Below are 16,791 nucleotides of genomic sequence, written 5' to 3' on the forward strand. Positions count from 1 at the left end.
AATCATGGTTCATATACATTTATACATGATCCCAGGCGAGACTTGGTCAGCCTGAGGTCTGTGCTGCTAAATGCGCGCGTACGTTTAGCAGTCGTCAAAATGTCTTCCCCGCAGGTGCTTCGGGCGAAAATTCCAGCCAAAATGGATAGAGTGTGCGTACAGGGCGTTTGGTGGCCAGAGTTAGTGACCGAACAGTCCCTGGAGGCCATTAAGACTTTCGATGTAAGAGACGATGACGTGTGGGTCGCTACATGGCCGAAAGCAGGTAGGAACTTGATCCTTCATTGTTTGCCGCGAGCAACCAAGGGCGAATGAACACTTTTGTACGTCTTCACGGTAAAACCCTTTCTTTTTGTAATGGCCTCAACACTTGACCTCCATTGTTACTGGAAATCATGCGTTAAGGATGACCTATTTTTCTTGCCCGTTACTGAGAACAATATTCGCCCAGAACCCCCTCGACGATATCCCAATTAATGTTCTGCTTGAACAGCGTCCTGATGTGTGATATCCCCCATCCCGATATCCCCGTATTCTCATCCAAATATCCTGGCTTTAATCCTGAAATATTCCTTCTCATCCCTACTCCCTCCTGGTGCAATTAGTGCAACTCTGCATACACCCCAGGGCTGCACCTCCGGCTACCCAACTCAGTCTGACTGCCATTTTAAAAATGTCGATGCCAGAGATTTCGAGAATGAAACCGCAACACTGCGCCGAAAGAATTACATGTACTGTACATGTACATGTACAGGCCCGCCTGCACAGTACAGGCTGGTGAGTGTAGCGACTCTTGCACTTGACCTCCACCGACAACAGATCACCATGACCCCGTTAACTTGAAGCCCGTCTCTATAAACTATCGCTGAGTGCAGAAAACACGTCGCAGTGTGAGGAATAGTGGTATTCAAGTTTGTTTGTATGTGCATGGCGCGATACGTACAGTACATGGGTAGGCCTAGGCATATTGAAGGTTTGCAAAATTTGGGTTTGGCGTGACGATGCACGCAGCAAAGTAGCAACGTAAGTGGCGCTGTTTTCTTCAAAAAACAAAGTTTATTCTCCCCAAATTTAATCCATATTCTTTGCTATCTGAACTTGCATCAATTAAGCGTTGGACAAGTAAGAATTAGTTTTGTTTTTAGGAATACAATTTGGTACGTGGTGTATAAACCTCATTCGTGCCGGTTCCGTGCAAAGTTGCTTCCATACGCGGTCGTAAGAGAGGCCTCTCCGCATTAAGTTAAAGAAGACAGCGCCTGGCGTGAACACGTCATGAAAGAAAAGGATACGTGATACGCACGCCCATTTGCTGTTTACAGAAACTGTCTATTGGTCTTTTGCCCACCTTCCGCATCGTCTGGCTTTACAAGGAGTATTTTAATCTTTAACCGTATAATAGTGTTCTACCCTTTAAAAATATGCTCCACTTTTTGAAAATATTTACTTAATGCACTAAAGGGCTTCCGTAGTGACCCGTCACGTCCGTCTTTATAAACAATTGCTGATGAGTGCCGAAAAGCCCATCGCAGTGTAAGGGGGATATCATAGCCATTTCCTAACTTTTCCCATCGCCTGGCTTTACATCGGAGTTTCTGAAGCCTCTTCCCTGTACAATGTTTTGTCCTTTGAAGAAGAATAGTTTTCTTCAGGAGGGGAGGATTTGACAGGAGAAAGAGAGTAATTACTTGGTAATTATTAAAGAGAGTAATTTATTTACTTCATCAATGATGATTTGACATTTTTCAGGTACTCATTGGGTCGCTGAAATCTGTCACCTTATCTTTAATCATGGCGAGGTGGATAAGGTTGATAGAGCGCAGCAGCCGATGCCATTGGAGTTTGACGTCAGACCAGGTGACAATAGACTCCCCCGCTACAAGGCCGCGCCATCTTGGAAGTCGCCTCGCGTTCTGGTCACCCACGTTCCCAAGAGATTCCTCCCTGACCAACTGCTGGGGGGCAAAGGAAAGGTTTGTGCATATAGGAGGTTGATAAGCATCGAGTTGGTTCGGGTTGTTTAAGGATACTGTGTTGGTGTTGCTCAGGCAGGCAACTTAACACTAGTCTTATTGGGCCCTGTGAGGTCTATGTTTCTGTCTTTTGCCACGAGTTTGTGAAAATGCTACAAAGCCATTCGCTGAACCCGTTTTTAACTTTGCAATAACATTGATTGATCAGATAATTAATGTAGCCTACAGTGCTTTGAGGTGTATGCCTCATAGTCATGATCTATCAAATTTAAACAGTTCATCACCAGTTTGTGCATGCGTAATCATGCTGGCCGATGTTAGACATAGACACAGGAGCTTCTGATCTGGGCCCAACTGCATTGCGCTGCTTATTGTAGAATTCTGCGCTTACGAGGCACAGAATCTATTTCATGCGCTCAAAAGGCTTGCGTAGAAATTCTGCGCTTGGTGGCCGATTTGACATTTATAAAAGAGAAAAAGTGGCGATCGATCGGCGTGGGCGTCGGCGTTGCCCCTTTCAAGGAAGAAGACCTCATAAAACCTGTGTCTGGCAAAAATCCTCGTGAAATATTTTCGCCAAAAACAAGTTTGGGCCAGACGCAGATTTAAACCCGAAACAATAATCCCTCTTTGCGAATTTTGTTCAAATTAAAGGGGCCTCAAGAGTTTGTCGCTCTTCAGTGGAGGTTGAGAGGGCAATGTCCATTGCACTAGTAAACGAAGCACATTTTTCTTCGGTTTTACACTTACAGCCTCCATTCTTCCGCACAGCAGACGATTGCAAAACGCGCATGCGCGCTCATTGGGAAATACTTCCCGCTCACCGCAGCAAGAATTTTTTCGGACATGAAATAGGATCATTTAAGCAAAGAACTTTCTGTTTCCGTAAGCGCCGATTTTTTTTCGCTTGCGGTAAGCAGCGCCTTGAAATTGGCCCCTGCAGTTGTCACAACCAGAGCTGTTTATAAAGAGAGTTGCCGCGACAAAAGTGTATCAATTATTGGAACCAAAATGGTGGATGCACACTGCACTGCCCATGTGCATGTACTTAATACATGGATCGAACAACCGTTTTGGTTCCAAAGTCTGAAGTTGGTAATAATCTGTCGACAGCCCTGATCACAACGTGCACAATGCACCACAAAGCGTTTACACTCGGAGAGCCTCACCTTTGCACTAAGGCACATGTGTATTTGCCTGGAACTGGGGACCCCCTATAGTTCCTCTTTTGTTTGTACTTTAACTTTTTTAGAAGATCACCCGTATGTTTGGTACACAGTTGTCAATCGGGGACCCTCTGTCAATCGGGGACCTTATTGTCCTCTATTGTTCAGGGTCCCCAACTGAATGCAGAAACAAACTCACATACACACGACATTGGAATTTTAAAGAGAACCGCCCACTCTCACATGTTTAATTTTGCAAGAGAGGCAGTTGCTAAACTCGTTGAGTATACAGGCTGCACAGTGACGTATTCAGGTCATATTCAGAAAGCAAAGAGAATGTCGCGGGGGGACCGGTACGCCCCTGACCCAGGAGACCGCCCCCTGCCCCTGGAGACCGCCCTCTGACCCTGGAGACACCGCTTGATAAAATGGAAGTATTGTCTTTCTGACTAAGGTGATCACTGTCATCCGAAATCTCAAGGATTCGCTGGTTTCCGATTACTACTTTGTTAAAGGATGGGACCCGGAATCCACTCTGACGTTCGAAGAGTACCTGCAGAAGTATCTGTATTCAGGAAAAGGTAGGTGAGATCTTTTCACCTTTTTTTCAGTCCAAAATGTTATTCCATAACGTGGAGAGACAGAGCTTCATTAGTTGAACGTCAGAATTGACGACAGACATTGTCTCTTTTTCTGTAACATTAATTTAGTGGAATTCACGCCTTGGTTCGATCACGTGGCCGAGTATTGGTCTGAGCGTCACAGCCAGCAGTACCTGCTTCTGAAGTACGAGGACATGAAGGCGGTAGGTCTGCCATTTTGCGTGTTACATGTTCAGTGCATACTTACATTGGGGCGGGTTCTTTACTGGCGTTCATTGCGTCAACCCACGCAAGTTTTCTGGATGATTTCTACAGGACACGCGAGGGGCTGTTATTCAGATCGCCGACTTCTTAGGCCGCGTCCTGTCAGACGAGGTGATCGACAAGATTGTCGGCCTGGTGACCGTCAAGAGCATGAAGCAGCGGTACAACGTTGCCGGAGAGCTGGCGGCGCCAGGAACAGGGACGGAAGGCAAAGTTGGCGCACCCAACCTCATGCGAAAAGGTTGATACCAAAATAGCGTTGCATCACTTGCTGAAACGTGGTTTACGCATTATGATAATTATTAACACGTGCCTATATTTTACATCACATTGCAGGCATTGTTGGAGACTGGAAGAACACTTTCACTGTTGCTCAGAACGAGACCTTTGACAAATACTACCGAGAAAAGATGGCTGATTCGGATCTAAAACTGGACTCCTTGTAAACAATTCGAAAAAGGCGTGCTGTGGCCATGAAATTATGGAAGGGCTGCGTAGCACCGTGATCAGAATATTGACAAGAATATAATATAAAATCAGCGCTCTGAAATATGTAAGAGTTCAGAGCACTGATTATATGTTATATTCTTGTGAATGTGCATTAGCCATAAAGGCTTCAGACGAAAAGGACACTTAACTCTTAGGCTGCATCCGAATCTCTCGTCTAGAGCTAGGTCTAGGTCTTCACTCCATTGGAAATGCGTGGAGACGCATACACAAGAGACCTAGCCGTAGCTCTGGAAGCCCGTTTCGGACACGGCCTTACATATACGAGGAACGCTTTCGGTGAAAAACTATGGATTACCATGGTACCACCGTAGAGGCGGAACGCATGCAGAAACTTCGTTTTATCTGACCCGTAAAAGGGTACATCGGGCTTGGGGGCTAAAATGTTTAGGTTACTAGGAATAAATCCTATGGGGCTTGGCCAAAAAAAATATGAAATTACCCATATAGTGTCTGGTTCTAATTCTACGTCAGTTTGGGGGCATTTTAAGAGAAATGAGTTTACATTAGTATGAAGTCGTCGAAAATTATAACTTCACGTCTTTCAGGAAGAATGATCCTGATCAAAGCAAACGTTCCCGCTGTATAAGATATAAAGTTTCAGTTCCTTCAAGGCAGGGCACAATCTTATGTTGTTGCGGGGCGCAGGGCACTTAAAAATGGCATACGACATGCGCCGTGGTTACACTGGTTCTGCTGATGCTGAATTGGCGCTTTTATAATTGCTCGCGCCGGGAACCATTTTTATGGTATTGACAAGAATATAATATAAAATCAGTGCTCTGAAACATGTAATTGCCGAGCTTTTGGTAACTGAGTACCTTCTTCAGGGCAAGCAGGTTCAGTTCACCATATTGTGGTACTGGGTCAGCATACCATGTTTAAAGTGGAGAAAGAAATGTCAGGCAAATGTTTCTGAAGACGATCAAAACAGGCATGCATTTATTGAAGATTTCAAGAAGAGTTAAGTAACAAGAACTATGGTCTATCTGCATACGTCCTAATCTAGCAACCCTAACTTTCAGCCCAAATTAAATTTTTAGGGGGCTATCCTTGCATTTTAATGAAATTTCACAAAATTTTGACTGTTCTTCAAACTCTGAAGTACCTGTAGAACGCATATTGCAAGGACTAAGAGATGTCTTTACACGCAGGTCTTTAGTCAATTTGCAAGGGGCTAGCCTTCCATTTTAATTACATTTTCATTAAATCCTGAGTTTTTTTTCAAATCCGTCCATGGCTTGGAGATGGCTCGGAATACATTCACACTGCTGAGAGATGAGTTTTAGGCGAACTCCATGGGAATTCGGCACTCGAAGTTTTGGGCCAAGGCTAAAATTGCAAAATTTTGACTTTTTCTTGCAAATTGTTCTAAAATGATATTAGGTGACTCCGCATGCATTCCAAGGACTAACAGGCGTGTTTTATGTAAGTCTGAAGTAAATTTAACACTCAAAATGTAAGACAAAAAATAAATAAATTCCCAAGGGGTTAATCTGGCATTTTCATGTTTCAGGAAATTGTGTCTTTTCAAATCCAGTTCTTCCAAATTGCTTGTAGATGAGTCAGCATGAATTCCAAGGATTAATAGACGTCTTTCATGCTAGTCTAAATTAAGGTCAACACTCGAACTTTTGGACAAAATTAAACAAATTTGAAAGGGGTTAGCCTTGCATTTTAATAAAATCTTCACATAAATTTCGCTTTCATCAAATACCTCCGAAATACTTAGAAAGCGGACTTAGAATACATTCAAACGACCAATAAATGGTTTCATGGAAGTTTCAAGCGAATTCAGTACTCCAATTTTTGAAAACAAAATTAAATTAATGTACAAGGGGTAAGCCTTCAATTTTAATTATCATTTTTAAAAATCTGCTTTTCATAAAATTCCACCAAGTTGCAAATAGATGACTCAGCATGTATCGCAAGGACGGTCATTTATACAAGTGTGAAGTAAATTCAACACTCAGAATTTGGAACAAAATTGAATAAATTTGCAAGGGTTAGCCCTGCATTTAATTAATTCAAATGACCAAGGTTAACAGAATCTTATTCATTGTAAAACTAAACTCTATTTAGCAGTCGAAAGTTTTGATATTCTGCATACAAGTTATAAGGTCTGAATAAATGGCAGATCAGCAAATAAGAAATTCTTGCGGCAATTTACAAAATCCAATCTTTAACGGAATACCAAACATTAAAAAAGCAAGCTTGCAAAGCAACCAAAAAACCAAGAAAAGAAATCCTTTAAATAAAGAAAACATTTGAAATTCTTAATTTCGCACAGTTCGATGGCATTTTGATTTTTTTTTTTACAGTCGACACAATTTGCCAATTTCACTATCAACTACAAGAAAATGAATGCAACTTCTGCTTCAATTTTCACCCATAATTAAGCACAAATAATAAAAAATACATTTCAGGGGAGACGATATAAGACTAGTCACAGAAACTTACAGGCATTGAAATGGATGTTTGTTGCATGATCTTCAGTCGATTGTAAAATGCCCCAAGTTAAAATTAAAAATTCGTCTTTACTATGCTTGTCAACAAAGAGGTTGCCGTGTTGATATCGTACCAGCATGTGTGTTTGGTTGATATTGCCTCGACCCAGCTAGCTCTTATGGGCGGCCATCAGGGCAAAAAAGGCAAATGCACAAACATAAGATTAATACGAAATGCATGAATTTAGTTACATCTACCGCAAATTATACAACTTGCCCCGCGAAATGATATAACCACACACTATTATGTAACCCAGCGAAATTACACAACTCCACCAAAATAGTCAATTCCTCGAAATTAACCCCACACACATTTATATGGGCCTACCCAGCAAAAATTAAATTCCCCCAAATTATACCATTCCCCAAAAGAAGATAACTCCACAGAAATGTTTAACCCCGAAAAATAATACAACCCCGCAGAATAATACAACCCAGCAAAATACTAATTCGACAAAATTATATTACCTGCAGAATTGTATAACCGGCATAAATGCAAATCGGCGGCAAAAACAATAATCCCCAAGCCAAAAGACAACCCAGCAAAAAAAAGTTTCGCAAAAAAACTGACCTTTTTCAAACGTCAGAGCGCGTTTTACATTTTTTACCATCGTGCAGACCACAGACATAAATAATAATAGGTTATTTATGTCTATGGTACAGACAGCTGATTATCCTAAAACTTTTATAGAGTTGGACAGCGGAAGTCGTACATTTCGTGATTAATTTACTTGGATAGTTAATGTTTTTCTACATTTTAAAATTAACTCAATGTAATTTATATTCATTTATTTCCTTGTTCTTACTGTCAAATGTACTCCAATTAATCAGCCATGATAGTAATTTGTTTGACTCGAACTACACGCTATTATCTTATTGCCATGCAATTGTACAACACCTTATTCCACAATGAGGAAACGTTGTGAAACCAAACTACCTAAAAGCCAACTGGTGTACAATATCTACTCATGAGTAACAGAAATAAACAGAATATTCTTGCTTTTTTCCCCCTTTTTTTTGGTCGACAAAGATGGCCTCCAGTTTACTATCTTTCTGTATAACGCCGTGACAAAGCACTGGAGGTGGCGACAGTAATGAAGAAAAAGATATTCTCAGGGGTCGTTTTCTCAGGAAATCTTTTTAAAAAGTCCCAATCGATTCTTACACCGAATTGTTTGTATTCCCTATTCGTTTTACAGTAATTTCTGAAATCCAAAATAATATCTCAGGGGGAGACCACTTCCGTTCTTCCCTGGAGTGTCGAAGTATCGCCAAGTTAGCACTCATCCCCACATCCATTGCATCAGTAGTAACGCTGCCACCAGGAAGAAAAGAAAGACACAGGCAGCACATAGGCATGACATGCATTTATCTCTGTTACCATCTCCAGCATGCCTATAGGATCGGATAATCTGCCATACTCTCCTCTCTATTGTGCCGCCTCGGGATTGCCTCTCGTGCATATATACCATATTTTCTCTCTGATAACCAGCATCCAGATTTTGGGGGACCCCTGCATCGTGACGTTTCTTGACTGCGACACGTCTGTCTCTCCTGTCTTCCATTATTGATGTTGCACGTCTCTTGACTGCTTGAAATCACTTTGTAGGCTATTGGTTGTTCCCGACACCACAGTCCTGGAATTAATGATAATATAATATAGTATTTTATGTAGCACTGCTATAAATCAAATTCCCTCAAAGGGATAACGATAAAACAAAGCACAGTGGAAACAATCCAAATTTAAAATCTCAGCAGAATGGAACGTAGGCTATGCCGCCTGTTAATGAAGAGTTTCTTAACAAAGCGTGACAGGTGGGAAGGGCTGTGAACGTAGGGATGAACAGCTCAGACAGTTGAACACCGGTACGGTATTCCACAGGTGGAAGGTTCATATCCCACTCAAGTCAATTTCTTTGTTCATTTTTATAATGGACTTTTGTAAGCACCTAGTCAGTTTCCTTGTGTATAGTTTGTTTCATAAGTTTTTAGGTCATTTGAAATGTTTACGTTAACATCAGCACTCGTCCCGATTTTTTTTAGTTGTGTTTTTCCCCAAGTATTTTCCAGATAGGTTTCCCGCCAAATCAGCAGGCACAGTGTGGCACTGACGTCACGCCAACATTAAAACGTTTTATGTGCTCAATCATACTAGCTACTGATTTCACTGAGCTCCTGGTATGCGTGATGTATGGCTGGATTGGTCATGCCGTTCCTATTATATAGGGACTGGTAGCTAGCTACGATTTAATGTGCGATTAGCCCTGGCAATTTGGATGCTGAATATTTCTGTGTACAGTGTGGGATTCCCGTGACACGCAAACGCAAGTGGTAGGCTATGGCGTTTTCGAAATGAAAGGCTTCGTCAAAGCCTTTGGTATTACTGGTTCCAGTCAACATGGTCGGAGTCCCCTCAAATGGCTGGAACCAGCGAAGACTAACCTAGCGCCCTAAGCCACTCGTTTCGTAAACGCCCATATAAGCCAGACGCTGTGTGCATGACGTCATTACGCGAAACTCATGCTGCGTCGAAAACCATTTGAACACGGACTACGCGCCAGACACACTGCAAACAACACATAGGTGCGGTGCACGTGGCACACACAGAGTGGCGGTAGTACTACTGAGCACATGGTGTCCCCCCAGAACTGTGGGGGCCGACGTCTGCTCCGAGGGAGAGGAGCGGAAGTCAGACCTCAAAATTCTGGAGGTACGTGGTGGTCATTTTTGTCTGTTTTAGTGTTTATCTTGGGGTTCATTATGGCATTAGCACCCTGTTCCTATAATAAGGAAACTAAGTCCACTTTGTCAAACAAACTAACATTTTGACCTTAAGGAACCATTACTCAATCCTGATAGGCGTAGTTTAGGTAAATGTTTACACTATTTAAGCAAGAAAACTTCATATTTCTAACCCGAGTTTGGCAAAAGAAACCACTCAGTCGAATCACGCCATTTTGTTTTTCGTCCGGTTACCCAACTCAGGCTTTTGGATACATCAAAAAAATTTCCATCCAGGTCAAGGCACCAGACTACATTCACTTATTTGTTTTTATTTGTCGTTCACAGCTACCTTCGGGGCGGTCATATACGCTGCCGTTTTACCCCAACATTTCTCTGAAAAACCAAACGCCCTGTTCTCGTTTCTTTCTGATATGTAAGATCGGAGGACATCACCAACAACTTGTTTTGATAAGTTACTTTGAAAAAGTAGAATTTGTTCCCTTCTAATACTAGGAACAGGGTGTGAAAGGTAATGCATGAACCCTTTATTTTCGCGACTTTGTGTATCGTCAAGACAACACGTAGGCCTACGTACATGTAACTTGTAAGAAATTAGTCTCTGAGGAATCGCTGGCACACCTACGTCGTAAGTACCATGTATTTGGCTTTTATTATTCCACACTTATACTTAAATTCATAGGCCTCGTGTCCTTGAGACCATGGAGAAAGGAAAAGAGCATGTTGAGACTAATCCTAGGACTCAGAGTAGGACTAGGATCAACACTAGGCATGCCTGCGGTACATGTATGTACCGGTACATGGCCCATTTCTGTGAAAATAACAAGAGTAACTTTAGTAGGCCTACAGCCTATGCCCACTTAGCCTTTGCACACATCTTGCAGATTGCTAGCCCAACATCAATTTGGCATGCTGTGCATATTTGTATTTTTGAAATGGCATTTGACGCGACTGCATCAGGATGATGTACATGTAGATCAGTTAATAATAGTCTGAGTAACTCGGACTCTACCAATTGCCTTTTTAAGGATTTGGATATGGTCCGGCGAAACATGGCGGCCATGTAAACACACTGTATACTCATCAGTGTGAAGTTGTCAACTTGGTCTGGAATCAACCCGCTCCGAGTCAACTCCGTCTCAGGTCAACTTGGTCCCAAGTCAACTCGGTCTAGTCAACTCTAGAAGGCAGGCACGTGGCTGCAGCATGAATAAAAATCTTCCAAGCTAGTTTCGACATGTGTTTCCAGAATTCTAAAACTGCATGTACTGTTCATGTAGATTTACTGACATGTGCATGAGATGCCAGGCCTTGTAATTTGGGCGGGCCAGGCACCGGGATGCGTCATTAATTACCACAGATGAGAAGGCAATCTCCCAGTTTTTCTTGCCAGACTGTGAAACTTTGGCATGTAAGTATTTCCAGAATTCTAACATTGCATGTACACTATATTTACACGTACAGTGCAGCTCATACACAATGCCCTTGGCTGGTTCCCTGTCCAGTCACACACCGCTTGCAGCAAATCATCATTGGTAACATGGCTTGCAGTCTGTGATGTAACATGAAAGTGATGAAACAGCCGTCAGGTTTGTGCAAGTGGGGCAAAATTCGTCCGGAGTGGGAAAACTGCAACAAAAAGGCAACATTTTTTTTCCCTCCAAATGAGGAAAAGGCGAGTTTTCTGCAATTAGCAACCTATGGGGTTGGTTTACACCGTAAGTAGTGAACATAGTGGTGCAATTTCAGCTCATAAAATCAAGCGGATGTTTAGTTATGCCCCCGGATATCCCGGATAAAATTTTCAAAAGAAATCCCTATGAATCGGGACAGGGCCCCCAGTATATGACAGAGGAGTGTACGTGGGGCACTGTTTACGGGTCTACCTGTCAATAGGCCTCCATCCATGATCATGTAGGCCTACGTAGGCCTGCATCATACATGACAAAAATGTTGAGTTCACACACTTGCTACTGTCACTGTGTGCTGAATTCCAAAGCCTTTGCAGTTACATCAATCACATACTTTGTAGGTCTGTTGACCTGATTTCCATTATTGGTTTTTTTTTTCCCAAAGTGCAAAATGAACACTGAAAATGTACCCACAGTGAAGAAAGTAACTAATAATGTTACGCCCACTTTTCTGATAATAAGTTTGTACATGTATGCATATTTAGGGGTATTTACTGGAATTTATCAGTCGTGAAGAACATAATTATGTGAGATTTTCAGAGATTTTTGCAAGTGTGCCACAAACAAAGAATAGTCAGCTGAACTTGTGCCAATTTATGGATGCTGTCGTTTTTGAATTTCAGGTTTTTAAATTTTCAAAATTGTTCATGTACATTGTATTTTAAAGGTTATAATATTATTATTTACTGTAGCTGAATGAATTTTTTTCAGCAAAGAGGTTTGGCAGTGATGCATGAGGAAAGTCAAGGAAACATTAAAGAGTGGCACGTTAGAGACTCAACTTCATTAGGGCCAGGCTAGTGGACTATACCTCCGTATACGTGGCCCTACTCCCAAACTAGAAACAAGTAGAGGAAGGCTTAAACATTGGAACAAAGCTCCCTGGTCGCGAACAGTATCAGCCACATACAGGTATTTCTCAATTGCCTTTTTGATTAGTTCACCCAGTAGTTTATCATGTTCAATTTGCCCAAATGGTGAATTCCTGACCATTGTGCCTGTTGGTGATTATTTGTCATCATAACTTTGTTACAACTGTGATTTGCTCAAGATCTTCGCTGGCAGTGAACACATACAGCTCCAGATAGACACCAGCAGTTGTGGTGATATCTGAGAACGTTCAGTAATTACTGCACACCACATCAGGTGCGTTCAACCAGCATCTATCATGTATTTCAATGAATCTATTTTTAACATAAGAGTAGCTCCCTTTAAGCTTTCATGTCAATAAAAGTATGTACAGCGTAGTATACCAGTACAGTCATTGCAAAAGTTTAGGACCCCTCATACAAAATGCATCAACCTGAAGAAAACCCAAACTTAAACCAATCAATCATTGCCCCCCCCCAGTTCTTTTTTGGTTTAACTTTAGTTGATGGTTTTCAAGTCTTATTTAATTTTTCAGTTTGGTCATTATTTTTTTAAGGGTTGATCGTTTTTGTTGGTTTTGACACTTACATAGAATTGGTGTGTGAGACCCTATTGATTTAGTTCCCTGCAACTTTGCCATTGCAGATTCTTCAGTCAGTTTGAGTTTCTCTTATTGTGAGAGCTTGGTATTTTTTTAGGTCTGCCTTGTAATCGAATGCACCCTATACGCCTGCATTGCATTGGCGCACTTTGATGCTACATGGACCCCGCACCTGCGTACACACCTGGCAACTGGCAATCAGGTAAGAGATGACTGGACAATGGAGACGTGTAAGTCTGGACATCGTGCTAGTGCACACGTGTATGTAATTGACACCCGCTAACCCTAAATTTTTCTTCATTTTCTGTAAAAATTTTTTGCCCTTCCCGACGCGTATTGTAACACTGTAGGCGATACTCAGTGTATGCCCCCGAAGGTTTGTGAAGAAACCACAATCGTACTCGGGTGGGACTCGAACCCACGACCTCCTGCTTACTAGTGCAGACGTCTCAACCACTCGACCACTGAGCTTGTCGGTGTCGGCCGGAAAATGGTTTGAATCAGATGCCGCAGCGGGTACCACGAACAACTATTTCAAAGATGGCTTTGTGCCGGGGAGATCTAACCCTTCTGATTTAATTGTAATTAGGCAGCTGTGATAGCTTCACCCTCCATCCATAAAAGGGAAAAAAAGAGGGGAAGAAATTTTTGAAAGGGGGGAGGGGGGGCTGCGTGGGGTGGAAAGCAATGGAAGGTGTTGTCACTGTGTGTGGGGGAGGGGGAGATAACCTTTCCCCTCCCCTATAGGGTCAGGAAGTTCAGGCATAAATTGAATAATGTGTCTGCTTCAGCTGAAAATCTTTATTTAAAATAAAGTTGAAGTTGCCACTTGGTGCAGCCATAAAAAAACTTATGGTTCTCTGTTAATTTCTGTTGTCTTAGAGAACTAAATCAAAAACTAAAGAGACTGTACAGTGCCGGATGTTATACACTTTGTGGTCGTGATGACAAATGTTTCCTGGCTGAGAACATGTCTTGGGGTATCATTTTCTTTCCAAATTTTCTGATGAAAGCCACAATTTTCAATCTTTGAACAGGTTTTTCACCGCTCCTTAAAAATAACAACATGAAACTGAATATTTGTCTTGTAAAAGGAAACTTTTTAAGTATAAACGGGTGAATTAGTTAAATTTTGTGGTTGTACTTCACAGGTCAAGCCTCTTATTGTCATAATATCAGCTCTTGGAACACTGATGAAGGTCCAAGCAAGACGGTCAGATTGTGGAATCAAAGAGGGCCAGCAGTCTGCAACCTTTAGAAGAGGAGTTTAAAAACAACGGTGAAAACTGCATGTATCACTTTGCAAACACTGACCTTGACCGTAACCCTGCCAGATGCAGCATACTGCCGCAGGTGTAAAAGCCTAATGCACTATAGCCGTGTTCCCGTTGGACTTTTTCTTCACCGAAATTTACCACGACATTCCTTCATGTCCATTTAGCTACCGCGCGTTCCCACATGGACTTTTTTAACCGTAATGGAATGTTTGTTCGCTGTGTTAGGCCCAATAAGACCAGCTGATTACATTGCCTGCGCTGTACAAATCATGATGAAATCGGCAAAATCTGACAAAAACAAAGATAAAAATCAGACGAAATCAGCCTAATCTGCCGCAAAGACGACAAACTCGTACTGGAAAAGCCCTGTACACAATGTTTATCTGGGCATGCGTCACTGTGTGTGTGCATCCTGCTGCTGTACTGTGAGCATGGAGCTGGAGGCTGGGAACCATACAACCATTTTTCTCTGTGTAGGCAGTAGTCTGGTTCGTATGTTTAGCAAGGTCTCGGTCAATCTACGTTGTATGGGAACTGTTCCCAGTGGGCTTCTTGCACCCGCTGCTAACTTGCCATGGCTGTGCGGAAAGCTTCCATGAACCTTTTCATCCCGTTAGTTTTACATTGCAGTCGTGGTAAGTTGACAGGGACGTCAGTTTACTGTTTGTTCCCTTTGGATTTAATTTTGTACTTCAACAGGAAAGTCGTTGCAAGTTAACCCCCAAAAAAGTCCAATGGGAATACGCCTTTTGATGCACTGGGCAATCAACTGCAGCCAAACAAACTGGTCATGTTGAGACAATGGGAGCTAGTCTCATTGAACAAAGCCACTGTTGGATCTTGTGGTGGCTAGTAACAACAGACTCCTCGGCTGTTTGGCCTTGGGGAGAGTTGATCCGTAGGATTTCGTTACTCTGGGCAAGCAGATTACTTTGACGAATGATACAGACTGATGTGTCTGGCAGGATTTCTAGCCAAACAACCCTGAACAGTTAGGGTTATTGTGCTTGTTAAAATTATGAAAGTGGCTTTGGAATCATTCCTATTAATTGACAGAGATGAGGCCTTTCTATTTCTCCAGTCCAGTTGACATTTTTTGTCATTGTTAGGGCAATTGTTGGCAAGTGGATAGAAGCAGAGATGGTAGTGAGAGGGGAAGAAACCTGTGCTGTCCATCCAGGAGAAGTCTGTCTTCTGCAGTGACTGTAAGTTGTCTTTTCAAGTATTAAAGATGATGTTGAGGCCATATATTGATGTCACAGACGCATGCACAAAGTAACGTCAAGGCAGTAGTCAAGATTACAAATATAGACACTCAAGCCAGTAGGGGACATAGGATATTACCTGAACCAAATCACTGTCAGGTTTAACAACTTGCAAACACCATTGTGCAGTTAATTGTGTGTGTGTTCCTTTGACCCTAAAGGAACCAGGGAGTAGATAGAATCTGCCCCCTCAAGATTCTCTCAGATGTCGCCACAGTACAGTAGTCGAGCCACAAGAGTTTTTTAGTACCCCTGGTAACTCTTTTGTGGTCTGTGAAAATTGCACATACATGAATCTTTCTCGTTACAAGCACCCCTTTTTCCTGAAAGAAAAAGCCCCCCCAAAAAAAAACAAGTCTGCTTCGAGCCAATTTGGCCTGCGTTTAAGCCGGCGTAACAGTCTCATTTATCCGGCAGGATCGGATCTCCAGGAATTAACCGAAACACCGCCGAGCGACCTGAACTAGCATCCGAAGGTTTTGTTTCACTTTTATGGGTGTGCTGAGTTCCTAACAACCTCGACTACACACATGAGCTGCGTGCGTGTCGGAATTAAGATCGGTCAAGGTATTATGGAACCTGCAGGGTATTGCACTGCAAGATCATTCCAGTGAGAACGAGGTTGTGTATGGATATGTTCTGACTGTGGATACCTCTCCTACGTCCACACTTGTGGCTTGATGACGCGACATACATGTAATAATAATAATAACAAACACTATCTATCTAGAAAACTAATCTGAGGCGCTAGAAGAGAAGGTAAAATCAGTTTGATGACACTTATGAAGTGCCAATAAAAGAACGCTTGAACAGAAAAGTTTTCAAGTTTGATAAGTTCCAATTGAGTCAAGTGTTCTGAGATCATTTCGGAGGTTGTTCCACAGCACTGGTGCGGCCGATGGAAAGGCTCGACTTCCATAGGCAGTCCATGTTCTTAGAATCACAAGCAGATTCTCCTGTGATGAATGTAGGTTACGTTGTGGTACATGGGGTGAAGTGAGGTCACATAAATAACCAATCCATGTACAATTTTCCACGTCAACAGAAGAATTTTGAATTCAATCCGCTCCCGAACAGGCAACCAATCGAGATGTTGCAGCACCGGCGAGTTGTGGTCAAATCTCTTAGATCTGGATAAGACTCAGGCAGCTGCATTTAGAGCATGCTGGAGTTTGTCTAATTGGTACGATTTCATGTTGATCAGTTGACTGTTACAAATATCCAGCCGAGAAAGAACAAAGGCATGAATGAGTTTGGATGCAGATGTGTCATCAAGTACTTTCCCTATGCTGTTAACAGACTGGCAAATCTTCAGAACTTGAGCAT

At 42.3% G+C, this 16,791-nt stretch overlaps 1 protein-coding gene and 1 long non-coding RNA gene across 5 annotated transcripts; both read left to right on the forward strand.

Annotated features, from left to right (window-relative positions):
• Positions 1–5: 5 nt before the first annotated feature.
• On the forward strand, positions 6–6,014 carry LOC110974444 (sulfotransferase 1A1-like). Its single transcript, XM_022226075.2, has 6 exons — positions 6–265; positions 1,750–1,973; positions 3,594–3,720; positions 3,850–3,944; positions 4,057–4,246; positions 4,342–6,014. Exons 1-6 carry the CDS (start codon positions 100–102, stop codon positions 4,449–4,451), a joined length of 912 nt encoding a protein of 303 aa, XP_022081767.2. The 5' UTR covers positions 6–99; the 3' UTR covers positions 4,452–6,014.
• A 3,721-nt stretch (positions 6,015–9,735) lies between these two features.
• LOC110974369 (uncharacterized) lies at positions 9,736–15,803 on the forward strand. Of its 4 annotated transcripts, none has more exons than XR_015427904.1 (6): positions 9,736–10,389; positions 10,790–11,172; positions 12,164–12,364; positions 12,504–12,598; positions 13,021–13,125; positions 14,075–15,803. It is a non-coding gene; the product is annotated as an uncharacterized LOC110974369 (long non-coding RNA). The 4 variants fall into 4 exon arrangements; XR_015427906.1 differs by lacking the exon at positions 10,790–11,172 and adding an exon at positions 11,226–11,479; XR_015427905.1 differs by lacking the exon at positions 10,790–11,172 and having other exon boundaries at positions 11,226–12,364.
• Positions 15,804–16,791: the final 988 nt, after the last annotated feature.

The sequence above is a fragment of the Acanthaster planci genome, linkage group LG15, assembly GCF_054643075.1.
Source record: "Acanthaster planci isolate LZ-2023a linkage group LG15, COTS_SCS, whole genome shotgun sequence".
Taxonomy (NCBI): domain Eukaryota; kingdom Metazoa; phylum Echinodermata; class Asteroidea; order Valvatida; family Acanthasteridae; genus Acanthaster; species Acanthaster planci.